Here is a 14,889-nt window from a genome sequence, read left to right as displayed (position 1 = left end):
AATGTCTCCTCGGTCCCCTACCCTCCAGGGCCATGTCCCCGGACGCCAATCAACGCTCACGTCCCATCGGTGCCGTGAGGCGAGGAAATGCCGTTGGGTGGTTGTTGATTGTTGTCCATCCACCATGATGTCAACCGGATGTGATAGCCTCATCCGGGACCCTCGGAACAGCTCCCTACGCGTTGTCTACCCTATGCGGCCCCGTCGACTGAGACGAGTCTGGCTAGTGGCAAGGGCGTTTTTTTTTTTCCTTCGTGGTATTTTCCCCCCTCGCTCTCGCGTGGCGACGGAGAGAGTAGAGTCTAGTTTGCGATTGTGTGGAAGAAGCCGACGCTTCGGTCAATACCAATACCCACAGACCTGCGGTAGGCCCACCCATCGTCCGGCCGGGATGAGAGAACCACTCTCTGCGCCGTGCGTGCGTCAGCTGGGATGGGTTGGACGGTTGGGATCCATTCCTGATGACACTCCAGATCTTGGATGGTTGGACTCCGTACCGGCAGCGCAGCTCGATTGTCTGAGCTCGCCACAGATCACTCACAACCTCGTGTCATCAGCCTGGCCGCCGTCAATGGCCGCTGTTGCGCTCTGCATTCCGGTGGGGTCAGGTCAGTCAGAGCCCTGCCAAACGCAAACTGCAGGGCGCGGGTTTAGACGAGTTTCTCCTTCGGGACGCCATCTCGCTCCAGGCCGCGATTCCATTGGCCGCTTCGCCTAGTAGTCTCCGGGTAGCGTCCAACCTCCCCGGTCGACATATCCACTTGCGCCCTCCGGCAAGCCCTGGCTCGATCCAAGTACCTATCAAGAGTCGACCGCATATTCAAGTACACATGTTTTTCTTTTTATTGTGACTCGTTTCTTCCTGCGGAGGCGGAGCGTGGAGCTACACCACCCCTGCCCGTGCCACGAGGCCAATGCCCATCCTCTCCATCCGGTTGGGAACTAATCTGACAAGTTGCAGCGATGGATTCCCGTCGCCCCCTCGTCTGTCCCGCTGCAAATTCCCGACGGACCTTTGCTTCACATCCACCCATTATTCCCCGTTGTTATGCCCATCCCCGGATCTTTTGTAGACTCATATCGCAACAGACTCCCCAAAGGTCCATCCTCTGCCGCTGTTCCGGCTGTCCCTTGGTCCTCCGAAACACTTACCAACGACACTGTTCCCGAATCTCCCTTGTCACCCGTTGAAACACGTAGATCCCACCCCCACCAATTTACCGTCCCAACCATCCAGATGACGTCTGCGCGATCTCGCTTGCGGCAAAATGGTGTGAGTCCCGCAGCCTTCTTCAGAGGTCCAGGACCCCCGCAAGGCTGAACTGAACCTCCCGTCCCACTTGACGACAATCTTGACAGCGAGGCGTCCTCCCCTTGCTTCTCGGTAAGCTTTTCCTAAACGGTCCTGTTACGAAACGCACCACCACCGCCGTTAAATGGCGGCGGTGTCTCTAGCGTCCCTTGTATCTGACAGCTGGGAAAAGCTAAAGACTCGCACACGCCTCTGAGGCGTTAGACTTGTCTCCAACCCCGGGGTCCTGCCACTGGGCCGGGACTGGTGCTCTTAGACGGATGCGAAGAAAAGGCTAAAAGAAAGCTATGTGGGACAGGCTATCATCGCGAGGTCATAGCCGAAGATGGTGAGGGTACGTGGATGGCATTCGTCAGCCCAAGTCAGCCCAACTGGAATTCAGCCGTCATCGCAAATCTCCAGCTGCATGCTGCACGTCGCCCCAACCGGTAGGCCGGCAGGCAACCGGCAGGCAAGATTGCAGGTGCCGGGCGGCTTTGGTTACGGCTGTCCAGTGGCGAGCTGCAGGTTGATCATATCTCATCTCCCCGCGCCAGGGTGGGTATTTATCGCGAGATTCATGATTGATCGGCATTCCAACTTCTCAACTCATCACACACCGCTCGCCAAGTACATTAGTGTCATGAGGCTGGAGTTTATTTCCTGACCAGTCAACGCAGCCGGAGGCCTGCTCCGAATCATATTGCTTTGGTGCTAGGCGCGGCAGGTCTCAGTTTCAGCTTGGATGCCACTGCCATGATCTGATCGACAATGTCCTGAGACCTCCCACCAAAATGATTCTTTAGGAAATTGGACTTGAACAACCGGATTCGGTATCGCAAAAATCAAAGCCCAACAAGAATGAGCACATCGCACGCTCCACTTTATTCCTGCTCTGCAATCTGCTAATTGCCCAGGTCTTTGGAATATCTACATCGGAATGCTGTCTCTGTCGGTCAACCCACGATTAACGCCGACTCTCGACACCTGTACAACCTCGTGTATCACGCCCTGCTAATCAAGATCTAAATGCTCCAGAACCCCGGCCACAAAGGCCGCATCCCGTTCCCGCAACTCCACCCCCGCCGAATCCTTCCCGGTCGGAGCCCCGCTCCCGCCGGCCCACTCGCCGTCCCCCTCGCTGTCCCCAACGTCACTCGTTTCGTCCGTCTCGCTAGACTCGCTCTCCGTCTCGGGCGGTGTTTGCAATCCGCTCACTTGAGTACCGTAGCTCATATTCCGCTTGAGCATACACATCTCGACCGCGATGCCGGGCCCGAAAGCGCAACCAACAACATATTCGCGGATTCGACCGTCAGGCGCCATGGCATCCATGTCTTTCGAGCGTAGGCGGTCCATGACGCTGTATATGGTGGCTGAGCTCGAATTTCCGTGGTTGATGTACGTGTCGTAGCTGGCTCGCATGTGTTCTGCGGAAATATTCATCGCTCGTTCAGCACCGGAGAGAATTGTCGCACCACCCGGATGCATGGCCCAGTCGAAGTCGGCAGCCTCTTGGTAGTTGAGGGGAAGGTCAGGTAGCAAAGCCTTGAGGTCATTGAATGCGGGCGACACAGAAGCGCAAGTGAGCTTCGGTACTCGTGGGGTGAGCACAACTTTCCAGCCTGTACAGTGTCAGTCTGGCATTTCAGTGTCAAGCCGCGCCACTCACCAAGAGGATCAACATCGAATCCCAGGTCCTCCTCCGTGTCAGGTATTATCCTGTGATCCCATCCGAGAAGCTCATAAATAGGCTCTGCGGGCTCTCCAATGCCATTGCTCAGCACAATAGCACTCGCGCAGTCTGAGAAGAGGCAAGCGCCTATCCTCGTTTCCTGAAGCTCGTTGATGCTATCTAGCTCACTCCGTACCATAATGGTACTGACTTCGAGAGCCACGCATAGTACTCGAGCAGGTCGGCCTCTCGCCCTGTGTCCCAACGCGAGGTTCGCGCCTGTCCTGAGGGCTGCTAGACCACCACTACACCCTACTCCGTGCAACAACACTTTCTCGACCTGATGAGTGATGCCGAGGCCTTTTGCCACATAGTGGTCGAAGCCTGGGTTTGCGCTGTCGGTACAAGTTGTGGAGACGATATGAGTGATGTGGCGAAGATCAACCTTGGCCTCGGCAATGGCCTTTCGAGCTGCCTGAACAGCCAGGGGAACGCCGTCGTTGAGAAACATGCGATGGATCTCAGTTATTGAAGGCGCATTTTTCTGGTTCACGAGAGGGTGGTCGGGAGTGCCGACAGAGGATCGGGATTCAATGCCAGTGAACTGGTTAATTGAGAGTACTTTTTTCATGCTGGATGATTCGTCAATGGCTGATCAGGATTATTGCATCTGACGGTCAAGGGTGCTCACGCAGGTGTGTCTGGATAGAACCTCTTGCTGAGAGTATCGACGGAGCTGGCATCGAGGGAGTAGGGAGGGTACTGGGCGCCAAGACCGATGATGGAGAGACCCAGCTCCCCAAAGGTGCTTGGAGCTGCCATGATGTTTGGGTTTGGCGGTGGGAGCGCTCAATTGCTCAATTGATGCGTGATAGTCAGCGTCGGTCCAAGTCGAGAACGATCAAGCCAGGAGGGGTTGGAGATATCTGGCGTCAAGGGCAGGCAGCTGTCGTTTGCGGTCTCGAGCGGGATTCGAGAAGAAGTTCTATGGTGCCTGTGTCCGGAACGTGCAGCTTGAGGGGTCAATCGATGACGCTTTCGATAACGGTAACGCGAAACGGCGATGCAAGAGATAAGCCAACCAAGACGAGGGGCAGATGAGAGGGATTTTGTCTCCCTGCAAAGATTGAAACGAGGGAATCGACAAAGACGAGGTCAGGACGGCGTCCCAATTATGATTGATGGAAGAAGTCTGGACGCCTGAGGTAAGAGCACGAGATATTGACCGACCGAGCACAACCGAAAGTGCGGCATGTCTCAGCGTCGCGTCGCGGGGTTGGAGGATTTGAGCCACCAAGCCAAAGCTAGGCTGCGCAAAGCCACTGGCGGCCGCCCGCCGGGGTGTTGTGTTGCTTTCAACGTGTCCAGACTCCATGTCTCATAACCCTTCGAGGGACCACGGCACTGCGGCGCCATGATGTGACGAGTCCGGGTGTTGGCGATCCGAAGAAGACATGGATGCACAGGCGGCTAGAGCGCAGAGGCTAGACGGCATAGGTTAGAGGTACCCAGCACGGTGTAGCACAGCCTGGCACGGCCCGCGGAGTACTTGGGGGAGATGCGAAACAAAACCTCGCAACTCCCAATGACGCATCGGACCCTGGAGGTAACCCACGCCTAGGCCACGTCGCACTGGCATCTTGATTTCAGTGAAACGGTTCCTAGCGATTGTGTGACACTCGTGGGGACGAGCGAGTGGAGGTGTGGGTTTACGAAGTACGAGGTACGAATACGTTAATGGTTGGGCACCTACCTACCTCGGTAGGTACCTAGGCACCTGGAAGTGCGGTGTGGTCCAGGCCTTGAAGTCGCTGTGTGGCGCTGGCAATTGGACCTTATCTCGCTGCAACTACCGATGAGAGACCTGGGGCAGGCCTGTGCTAGCCCCGAATAGGGACATCTATGCTGACATGGAGGAGGCGATGCATCTGTTGAGGATCAACCGAAAGCCTTCCATCTCGCATTCTGGGAGCACGATTCACCAGTCCATCGTAGACGCACAGAATCACTTGGCATCTGGCCCGTATTCGAATCCGACGATCCACAACACCAAACTCTCCCAGCTTCGCGACGTCATCCCGCCCCGTTGGTTCAGGGACGAAAACATCCTGTTCCCCCGATGGCCCATCAATTCCCCCGTCGGGTTAATTCATGGGCCGGGGCCTTGCTTTAAGGCTGAGTGAGATGAAGGTTGCCTGTGTTCTAAATGCGCCTAGAAGATCTGTTCAGGTCATGGTACTTGAGCGGCCTACAACCAGCCACTTTGACACCAACACAAATTCGCCCGTAGCAATTGATCACACTTCCCGGTTTAGACTACTCATAAGAATTTGCATTAGCTCACAAGTGAACGGGAATGGCCTCATGTCCCAATCCTACCCCAGGACCGTAATTCACACGTATTTAGCCCTGCAATTTAGAAAACCCACACTGGACGAAATGCCTCTCCAACCTCTCTCACAACCTCGCACCGTCATCAACACCTCACCAAACACCACCATCGTCACACCTCGCCAAACCCCCATCTAAAATGCCCATCTCCGTCTCTACAATCCCCTTCCTTTGTCATATCCTTATTGAAACCCCCGCCGCCCTCACTTTTATCCTTCGTCCCTCCTCCCACGTATCGCCGCTACCTCCATCCGCCGGCCTCCTCCTCCAGTCTCTCGGCGGCCTCCTCCTCGCCTCCAACCTCATCGCCCTCATCTTCGTCCGTCGCCCCCTCGATGATGTCGCTCGCCACGTTGCCCTCGCCCTCGCCTTCTGGCACATGTGGCCCTGCTACCGTGCCGTCGTTCGCCTGAGCCGCCGCGCTGACGGCGAGATTAGGAGTGGAGAAGAAGCTGCAACAGGCAAAACATTGGGTGGCCCAGCAGTACATTTACTTATTCACTCAGTGCTGCTTGTCATGTTCCTAGGCACGTGGATGCTTGGGGATGTTTAAGTCCGATTACATCTATATCGTAGTACAATCTGGTACAAATTTTTAGCTCCTGAATAGTCGGAGACCAGCCTCCTCGGCATCAACCTCCATGTCGTCGTCGCTGTCATTCTCGTTGAGCTCCATCTTGCGTCCAAACAAGGTACCAAAGAATCGATCAATGGCCTCCTGTTCCCACGCCCGCCGATCCTCGGGAGCCATAAAGTTCTGCAGCTTCTCGTGCACCGTGAAACGCATCTTGCGGCCCTTGCTGGCTTTGCGATCGACATTCTTGCGCATCTTGGCCTCCTTAGAGACTGTCATCATCACCGTCGGAACCGCACCTGCTTGCGCCGACGCGCTTTCCACAGTTCGCTGGTCCACAAGCTCCTTGAGGAGGAGTTGGTAAAAGTCGGCGTCATCGTAAATGTCTTCGTCTTCTGTGACGCCCTTGGCCGCCTGCGCGGGGGCGCATGATCGCGGGACACGAGATCGCTTTGCCAGGCGGTTATCCGGGTTGGCGAGCTGCTCTTGGAGGGCGCTGATGAGAGTCTTGTTCCTGGAGCCCAAGGCGCCCGGTGCCGTAATGTTGACAGTCTGGACTTTGCGAGCCCATTTCTCTAGTCGGTCCTCCCTGAACTTGACGGACCGCTCTTCCTCCTCTTGCATCTGGTTCCAGATATCCTGAGTAGCCATTGACACTTCAAGCTCACGTTTCCGCTTGTCGCCAGCCCGGGATGATGACCCAAAGTTGTTCTTCAGGCTGCTGATGGTGTTGAGAAGCTTGATGGCGGCCTCCTCTGCAGCCTCGTAAGGCTCAGACTCGGGCTCTGGGGTGTCCTCAATGGTTGCGAAAGTGTTTGCAGCGATGAGCGCCTTCTGGAGACGAATTCGAAGATTGAGGAGTCCATCATAGAGCTTCCTCTGCTGTTGAATCGCAAGGCCCTTGTCGACATCGGCTCTGGTCGACAAAGCTGCAAGTGCTGGCTTTGCGGTTTGGTCCTTGCTACCCTCGTCGTCGCTTTCCGAATCATCTTCCTCTTCCTCGTCTTCATCGTCATCGTCATCATCCTCGTCGCCATTATCCTCGTCGCCATCCTCATCGGACTCTTCGTCCGAGTCCCCATTCACAAGCGCATCCAAACCATCGTCCATGTCGTCGTCAGACTCGCCAGACTCGCCCAGATCAACACCGCTCATATCATCATCCTCATCCACCTCAGCGCCACCCTCACCCGCTTCGTCAGAGGAGGACATGTAGTCTGCAGCAGTAGCCCTCTTTTTCGACTTGAGCGGCTTCTTGGGCTTCGAGCTCCCTCGGAAGGTAAAGTCCTTCAATCGCTCATCGTCGCTCTCGCCCAGAGCATTTTCGCTAGAAATCTCCGAGTCGCTGGCTTCTGCGGTGTCGAGTTCCAGATTGGCTGTCTCGGGATCGTCGTACTCATCTCCGTCTTCTGATCCCTCGTCGCCATCATCCTCATCGGTTTCATCGTCGCTCTCTTGGTCCAGAGCTTGTCTTGTAACGCGAGCTCCTCGATACTGAGGACCGAGAGATACACCCTCCTTCTCTCTCAACTTGCTTTTCCCGACGGAAACGTAATGTTCTGTACCCGCGTTCTCATCGTCGCTGGCCTCGCTTCCACTGCCCTGTTCGCTCGCCTCGACGTCGGCTTCAGGGTCGTGTTCTATGCAATAAATTGATTAGACCTCATGGCTTACAAAATGGTCAAGCGTAAATACCTTTTGAAATGTGCTCGTCCATTTCCTCAAACTGCTTCACGCGGCTCTTTGATTTCGCCATTGTTGCAGTCGTTGCTTGTTGCTGGTGCAAACTTGCACCACCCAAGAGCCCCCACGTTGGAAATTTTCTGGATTCGGTCCTTCAACTTTTAGGCGGTGTCGTATGGCAGAATGCGGGAGCTCAGTGCGGCGGCAACTTTAGCGGGCTCAGCGCTTAGGCGGTCCACCAACAGGCTCTCCACAAGGAACGTCGCATCGAGTGAGATTCCTTGTGCTCAACGACAACGATTAAATTCGCATCTCAATACTATGTAGTTGGGGACTCACTTATTCAAAACCCACACAATCCCAGGCTAGGGGAGATTGAGATAGATTCATCATTGCGCGTCCGTAGTCCGCATCAGCTACAGCGCAGTCCTCACTATGATGCGCCCAACTTCGACCCGGCTCTTCCAAACCGTCCGCGCCGTTCAACATGAGAACCCCCTGGTTAGTATTCACTCTTCCCCAGTCTATCCCTTTGACTTACAAATCCCAGGGCCTCCCTCGTTCAGGGACGCCTCCCAGCTGGCCTCGACGTCCCCAGAGGCGGAAGATCACAGGCGTCGAGAAGATTATTGCCGTGTCATCAGCCAAAGGAGGTGTAGGGAAAAGCACAGTTGCAGGTATTGATCAATTCCATTGATGTGCAGGACTTCACTAACAAACAGCCAATTTATCACTTGCCTTTGCTCGGCTTGGCTATCGTACGGGTACCCTGGATACTGACATTTTTGGCCCATCCATCCCCACCCTTTTCGATCTCTCAGGGGAGCCAAGATTATCAACCAGTACGTCACTTTGGCCAGTTTCACGTCATCATGTATTAATATCGACAGATAACCAGTTAATTCCATTGACAAACTATGGGGTCAAGACTATGTCGATGGGTTATCTAGTCGGCGAGAATGCTCCCGTCGTTTGGCGAGGTCCCATGGTCATGAAGGCAATCCAGCAACTACTCCACGAAGTCGAATGGGGTGGTCTTGACATCTTAGTATTAGACTTGCCTCCGGGCACTGGTGACACGCAGTTGACCATTACACAACAGATCATCCTAGATGGTGAGTTCACTAGGACCGATATGAGCACACGCTAACCTTTGACAGGCGCAGTTATTGTCACCACACCTCACACGCTCGCGACTAAGGATGCAGTTAAGGGCATAAACATGTTCAAGGCTGTCAACGTTAATATCTTGGGACTAGTGCAAAACATGTCTCTCTTCCAATGCCCTCATTGCCAGGGCGAGACACACGTGTTTGGCTCCAATGAGAGAGTAGAGAAGATGTGCAGAGAGCATGAGATTGATTTCCTTGGCGACATCCCTCTACATCCCAATATTGGGGATGACGCTGAGAAGGGGAAGCCGACCGTGGTGGCTGAGCCAACCAGTGAAAGAGCATCTGCCTTTCTGAAGATTGCCCAAGACATCTGTCCCAAGATTGACTTGAGCAGCAACTAAGGATTTGTACGATCACATGAACGGTGTAGGATGGCGAAGAATGAAGTGCAAAGCGCAGGTCCTGTCAACACAACTTAGCAATGTATTCTCAATTTCAGAAGGGCGCCGGTCTGTGTATCCATCTCGAGAAGTATTCAATTGCACTCGGCTGGTCACTTGCGACCATGGCAGTCCTACGTACTTCGAAGCTAGAATGGGTTAAAAAACAACTATAATAAACGCCAGACACACAAGACGTTAGCCTCTGCCACAACCAATTGCAAGGCATGTTACCAAACAAAGCAAAGCCACACGAGAGATCCCAAACGCCTTCTGCTCGTCATACAATCGACTCGTCCTGTCCAGAATGTCATTAGTCCAGTTCCTCATTCACTTGGTAGACGTGACGGCTTCGTGTAGGGTCTTTCCGCATAGTCTTTCCAGAGCCAGTGAAGCCGACTAATCATTGTTAGCAAGTTGATGTGTGAATTACGCAAATTGGGCAGTGCTTACCTCTACCATGGACACCTTCAGGAGTGCGAAACATGCTGTCTTTCTTTTGAGTCTTTCCAAACTTTGACTTGGAGTTGAACTCTTGCCACTTGTTCTTGCCCGCCTCCAATTCCTTCTTGGCCTTGATCTTCTTTGGCCTGGGCGGCTTCGCCTCAGCGTTCTGCTCGGCATCCTTCCTCGCATCGGGGTACACAGTGGCGCCAGCAGACGTCACGACGCCAAGGCCGGGAGGAGCACCCGAGGTGGCAGGCGGGCCGTCGGCCTTTCGCTTATTCGAAATAGGTCGAATGTCCCTAAGGCGCAATGTTTCGGTAGTATCGTAACTCTTGAACTTGACAGTGTAGATGGGGTCCGTCGAGGATCCTGTGACGGATGTGATGCGACCTTGGTAGAAGGCCTTATCGCCAGAGACCCACTTGGCCAAGACAGTATCGTTAACTTGATAGTTCGCAGGTGCTTCTTCCTTTTCCTCGACTGGGGCGGCTTTCTTGAAGGCAGGGTGGTTCTCACGCGACCATTTCTCGGGCTGGGGTGGCGGTGACGGCTCCTTTAGGGCTGGCTTAGGGGCCTGCTTGGGCTTGAGCTCAGCAATGTTTTCATTGAGAAGGTTGATGAATTCTTTCAACTCGTCCTGTAGCGCTTTGAGTTCGGCGTTATCGGGGTCGTCTCGTAGTTGGCCAAGAACGATGTCGAGCTGTGAAGAGATGCGTTAGTCTGCTGATCTGACGTAGCGGGGCCTGGGAATGCGCACCTGTTCTTGATACGCCTGTCTCTCCTCTTCGAGTCCAGCGAGGGCAGACATGACTGCGGGGATAAATGAGCAAAAGGGAAGAGTAAGAATTACGATGTTGAGATCTGGGTGGCGGATGTGAGCTTCGTTAGTGTTGCAGGTGCACCCAGGTTGGGCGAGTTGGGATCGCAAGTTACGAATGTCTTCCGGTCATGTGACCTTTCACGTGACATTAATGATTGGCCAACGGAAAGCGAGTCAGTCAGGATTACTCGGACGATATGCAATGGCCCTGGCTCAAGCGTCACTTAAAGTTCCATCTCGGCGATCGAGGCGTGCTTTGCGGGGCAGTGGGGTGCTAGTTCTGGACATCTTTGCAACGTTGTTGGGAGTGGAAGAATCGATTGTTTTGGCCGAGTCTCCTTTATGTTGCCGAGGACCATGGGGCTTGTCTCGTTGCAGCGCGCGTCCTCGTAGGCTCACAGGGCTGGATCGACAATTTGGGCTTGCGCACTGGCCGCTGGGCGTGTTCTGGAGCCCTCAAAAGAAATCCCGATCGTCGGGTCCAGCCAATCGGGAATATCGGACATGACACTTTCTGGGGTTGGAGGACGATGCCGGCGAGGCAGCTATGGACTGTCGTTTCCCCTGATGTTACGATGCAGGCATCCATGGTGCTGTTCCGAGACCAATTCAAGAGCGGAGGATGGTCGCCCACGGTGTAGGCAGAGCTCCAGATATCATTGCCGAGGAAGGGTTTGCGCGATCACCATGTCAGATCCTTCGAGTCCTCTCACAATGCCGATTGTTGAGAAGACCCTGGCTGGACCGAATCTCGTGGTACCAGGGTTGGATGGTGCGGTGACGTACCTATTACCTGGTGAGCGGTCCGTGTGAACGACGTCGATTGTCTTATGTTTTATTTCACCATTTCAATGCGAACCGTGAATGGCAAGGTACGGTACCGTGAATGAACGATCGCGCCGGTAATGGAGCCAGTGAGTCAGTGAGTAAAGCGCATGTCTGCCATTGTGTAGTCCAGGCGACTGCCCCCGACAACAAGGGAGGGACGGCAGCCTACCACACTCCTATACCGGAAGTCGAGTTCCTGCAGATTCCTAAAAATGCGCTGGTGCTTTCTGAGTTCTGATGATCAACCGATGCGCGTGCGCAGTCGGAGCAACGCTCATTCCATTCCATTCCACCCCGGTTCTTACAGTCCCACGATGTCCCTTCCTACTCCAACCCTGGGCCTGAACACCGTCATCGTCATCCCCTCGTCTCGCTTGCTGGCGGTTTTAGTCTTCGCGTTTAACCTTAGCTTATATTAGCCCACAGGCAGCGTTACGAAATCCAGGCACTTCTTTTGCAGCACCGCGAAAAACTATTCTTTCCAAGGCGCCCCCTCTCTCTTGGACTGACATTGCACTCACTTTCATCGCTTCCAACATCCGGATCCGCTCCTCTCACGCATTCCTCGCAGCCCAGACTCTACTATCCAGCTAATTACTGCCAACTAGTCCAAGACCGGTGTCTCGGCAACACTAGCAACGACCCCATCCATCTCCCGGTTCGTTGGTCAGTAGTTCGTCGTTGATTGTCTGGAGCTGGGCCTGGTCTGGTCTTGGTCCGATCTTGGCCTGGAATTGCTGGCAACGACAAGCCTCTTTCCTTGTCGCCTCGCTTCCTCTTCTCTTCATCTCTCCCTTCACGCGGATCCCTTTCCTCTGCACGCACGACACCCAATTTACAAGCCAACCCGCTCGTCGCTTACCGCCCATTGACTCGACAACGCTGCGGCCCCAGCAGGAAACTTCAAGCTAAATCTCTAGCGACGCGCACCTTTCATACTTGGTGGACAAAACCCGTCTCCCGCCCTCTCTCCATCTTCCATCGCTCTCCCGCCTCCACGTTCCAAATCCGCAAAGCAAAACTCGTCGTCGACTGCGACTATCACAAAACACCCCATGACAGTTGCCGCTCGGGTCGCCGGCTCGGCCAGGAGGGACACCTACTAGAAGCAACGGCGCACGCATTCGGCTTCCGTCAATCACACGCACGCACGCAACGCCAACGCACGCAACGCGCAGTAGCACCAGCACTTTCAGCACCCAGCACAGCACTGAACACTCAGTAATTACCCAGCCGCACACAAGCCAGCACCGGCACCGGCCGCGGCTACCTACAGCAGCCATGCCTCACACACGCGACGCCGACAGCGCATCATCCAGCGGCCAATCAAAACGACCTCCCCTCAACCATCAGGAGAGCGACTCCCAGAGCGATACGAGCGGGCTGCAACACCAGCAGCAGCATCACCGCCAGCACCACCGTCACCAGCGACACCATCCCGTCGGTCGCCTGCACACCGCCCGCGCGCCTGCTGCAAAGACTGCTCCCAAGCAGCCTAAGCTCCACCGCCGCCACACCTCGCCTCCCGATTCTGAGGCTCAACAGCTGCGTACATCTGCCTCAACCTCCACCGCCGGAGCCAGTGCCAGTTCCCATCGTCGCGCCGCCAGCGACGTCAGGCTGTCCTCCCGCGACTCCTCGTCGGCAAACCTCACCAAGAGTCCTTCGCACTCCAAGCTCAAGCGCAATCGCTCGCATGTCGAGGTCGCCAAGCGCTCCAAGTCCTCGGACAAACTGAAGCGCGCCGCCAGCACCACCATCGTCTATCAGGCACGAGCCGCCAGCAATAGGAATCAGGTCCACTTCGACCTGGGTACTGACGGTCAGGACGACGAATGGGTCGACGCGAGTGGGTCTAATTCGCCCTATCTCTCACGGAAGGGCTCCCTCAACAGCAGTGCTCATTCCTCGCTGCCTCAAGGCGCGAGCGCGGCCAGCTCCCGGCCAGTAACTCCTAGTGAACGTGCCACGTCCCATCTCCACGACGAGATTGACGAGATTGACGATCAAGACGATCAAGACGACCAAGACGAACCCGACGAGCCTCAGCAACCCGACATGTCCAGCCCCGAGCGAGCACGGGCACACCACAAAGAGTACCTAACTTCCCGCCTTCTCCAACGCACCCCATCCCACGGTGCCCCTCCCCAGATGACCGCCGATCTCGCTCAGGTCGCGCCGCGACAATTCACCCCTGCTTCGCCCGACGACCCAGACTCGACTACGCTCATGGGCAGTACCCAAGACGAGCTGACGTCGCGCTTCGTCGAGGCAGCCGGCTCCGGACTGACCAGTGAGGGATCTTTCTACCGACCTCCCCGTGGCGACTTTTCCCGATACGACGAAACCAACCGAAAACCTCGCTCCATCGCCAGTCTTCCCGCCGGGCGAGATGTTCCCGAGATTGCATTGGCGGCCGACGAGGTCGACGACAGTGCATTGGCGCCCAAGGCGCCCCGACGAACAGTCGCCCCGTCGGCGCAGGCCTCCCGGACGCAACAGAAACTAAACCTACAACGTGCCAGCTCCGTCATCGAGCCGGGCCAGGCTGTCAGCGGTGTTGGTGGAGTAGTCGGTGCCAACTCGGGAATGGGCGTCGGTGGGCCGGGATACGACGGAGGAGGCAGTCGTGATCCCAGGATCAGCAAACTCCTCGAGCGCACCGGCCTTGAGTACCTTGTGGTACGAAGGTATCAGAACTCGGTCTCACGGTCTCTCGACCGCCTTAGCCAGTTACCCGGCCTGGAGAAGTCACAACGCATTCCCCGCATCAATACGGCCGCGGCCAACGGCAAGAGAACCGCCGATCTCACTATGCGTCACGCGAGAAACGTCAGCATGCCCGATGCTCGACGGCCCGTCACTCCCCGCCGTGCCAATTCTATCCGAACCAACGGCGCAGCGTCGAGTTTTGATGGCGAAGACGAGACCCGCTTGAACGAAAGACTTAGTGGGTCAAGCCTCGTTGGCGGCTCGGAGGAGGACGGCACAGCAGCTGTGCTGAGAAACCTCTGGGAGAAGTCGATGGAGCTGAGCGCCAGCCATTGAGCGGCAAGGTTACTTTCAAGTTAAGCGAGGATACTGTACTTCAGGATTATTGCAGCAGTGGCAGACATCACAGCGTCAAGTGAGGACTACATATTTAAATATTTGTACCTCTCTGGCCGCATCCTGTCTAAAACCTCTGCATGACGTCCATGGAATCCTTCTACAATGAATATGCCCAGGTAGAGTATTCGTTGCAGATGAATTCCCACATTTATTTCCGAGGGGGTCCGTGGATCCCAGGGTTGGTTTCACAATGGCGTTGGGGGGCTAAGGTGCATCAAGGGAATGAATGTACAACTAGCTACACATAGAAAGGACATGGAATCAGTTTTATTTTGTTACCATGGAGCGGAATCTTCGTTGCCATTAATCGTAGTTATAGTTATGAACTAATGTACATCTGTGTAAATGCCATACTAGGCCGAGTTTAGGAACCTCTATCAAGACAAGTCTCTTTTTCTCGCGGAGCTGATCTCCTTTGTTCGTTCGCACGTATCAACCCAAGAACCCACTATTAAATTATACATATTTCCAGCCTAGACGCCCCGTCATGCTATATCCTCTACTATATGTTGCT

At 55.1% G+C, this 14,889-nt stretch overlaps 6 protein-coding genes across 6 annotated transcripts; 3 read left to right on the top strand and 3 right to left on the bottom strand.

Moving 5' to 3' along the window:
• Nucleotides 1-2,305: 2,305 nt before the first annotated feature.
• Nucleotides 2,306-3,788, bottom strand: BGZ61DRAFT_346406 (thiolase-like protein; the record flags this gene model as incomplete). The annotated part of the gene is made up of 3 exons (XM_046239875.1): nucleotides 2,306-2,916; nucleotides 2,964-3,598; nucleotides 3,658-3,788. 3 exons carry the CDS (start codon nucleotides 3,786-3,788, stop codon nucleotides 2,306-2,308), a joined length of 1,377 nt encoding a protein of 458 aa, XP_046107489.1.
• A 1,708-nt stretch (nucleotides 3,789-5,496) lies between these two features.
• Nucleotides 5,497-5,910, top strand: BGZ61DRAFT_529660 (uncharacterized protein; the record flags this gene model as incomplete). Its single annotated transcript, XM_046253437.1, has 1 exon — nucleotides 5,497-5,910. The coding sequence occupies one exon, from the start codon at nucleotides 5,497-5,499 to the stop codon at nucleotides 5,908-5,910; it is 414 nt and encodes a 137-aa protein (XP_046107488.1).
• On the bottom strand, nucleotides 5,895-7,712 carry BGZ61DRAFT_385313 (apoptosis-antagonizing transcription factor). The gene is made up of 2 exons (XM_046242726.1): nucleotides 7,627-7,712; nucleotides 5,895-7,571 (listed from the first exon to the last, which is right to left on the bottom strand). The coding sequence occupies exons 1-2, from the start codon at nucleotides 7,685-7,687 to the stop codon at nucleotides 5,953-5,955; spliced, it is 1,680 nt and encodes a 559-aa protein (XP_046107487.1). The 5' UTR covers nucleotides 7,688-7,712; the 3' UTR covers nucleotides 5,895-5,952.
• Nucleotides 7,713-8,049: 337 nt separating this feature from the next.
• On the top strand, nucleotides 8,050-9,130 carry BGZ61DRAFT_475075 (P-loop containing nucleoside triphosphate hydrolase protein; the record flags this gene model as incomplete). Its single annotated transcript, XM_046248640.1, has 5 exons — nucleotides 8,050-8,115; nucleotides 8,165-8,291; nucleotides 8,337-8,456; nucleotides 8,505-8,729; nucleotides 8,775-9,130. The coding sequence occupies 5 exons, from the start codon at nucleotides 8,050-8,052 to the stop codon at nucleotides 9,128-9,130; spliced, it is 894 nt and encodes a 297-aa protein (XP_046107486.1).
• A 352-nt stretch (nucleotides 9,131-9,482) lies between these two features.
• BGZ61DRAFT_529657 (uncharacterized protein) lies at nucleotides 9,483-10,424 on the bottom strand (the record flags this gene model as incomplete). The annotated part of the gene is made up of 3 exons (XM_046253436.1): nucleotides 9,483-9,568; nucleotides 9,623-10,316; nucleotides 10,374-10,424. The coding sequence occupies 3 exons, from the start codon at nucleotides 10,422-10,424 to the stop codon at nucleotides 9,483-9,485; spliced, it is 831 nt and encodes a 276-aa protein (XP_046107485.1).
• Nucleotides 10,425-12,545: 2,121 nt separating this feature from the next.
• On the top strand, nucleotides 12,546-14,312 carry BGZ61DRAFT_346626 (uncharacterized protein; the record flags this gene model as incomplete). Its single annotated transcript, XM_046239900.1, has 2 exons — nucleotides 12,546-13,221; nucleotides 13,294-14,312. 2 exons carry the CDS (start codon nucleotides 12,546-12,548, stop codon nucleotides 14,310-14,312), a joined length of 1,695 nt encoding a protein of 564 aa, XP_046107484.1.
• Between the last annotated feature and the right edge of the window lie 577 nt (nucleotides 14,313-14,889).

Source organism: Ilyonectria robusta (assembly GCF_021365365.1).
Source record: "Ilyonectria robusta strain PMI_751 chromosome Unknown BGZ61scaffold_5, whole genome shotgun sequence".
Lineage (NCBI taxonomy): Eukaryota > Fungi > Ascomycota > Sordariomycetes > Hypocreales > Nectriaceae > Ilyonectria > Ilyonectria robusta.
This window is presented reverse-complemented; position numbering and strand designations above follow the sequence as displayed.

What these genes read in the sequence shown, in the direction of transcription:
- BGZ61DRAFT_385313 (XM_046242726.1), bottom strand. Translation starts at nt 7,687, where the DNA reads ATGGCGAAATCAAAGAGCCGCGTGAAGCAGTTTGAGGAAATGGACGAG. An exon ending in GGACGAGCACATTTCAAAAG is followed by an intron (nt 7,572 to 7,626) that starts GTATTTACGCTT and finishes TTTATTGCATAG; the next exon opens with AACACGACCCTGAAGCCGAC.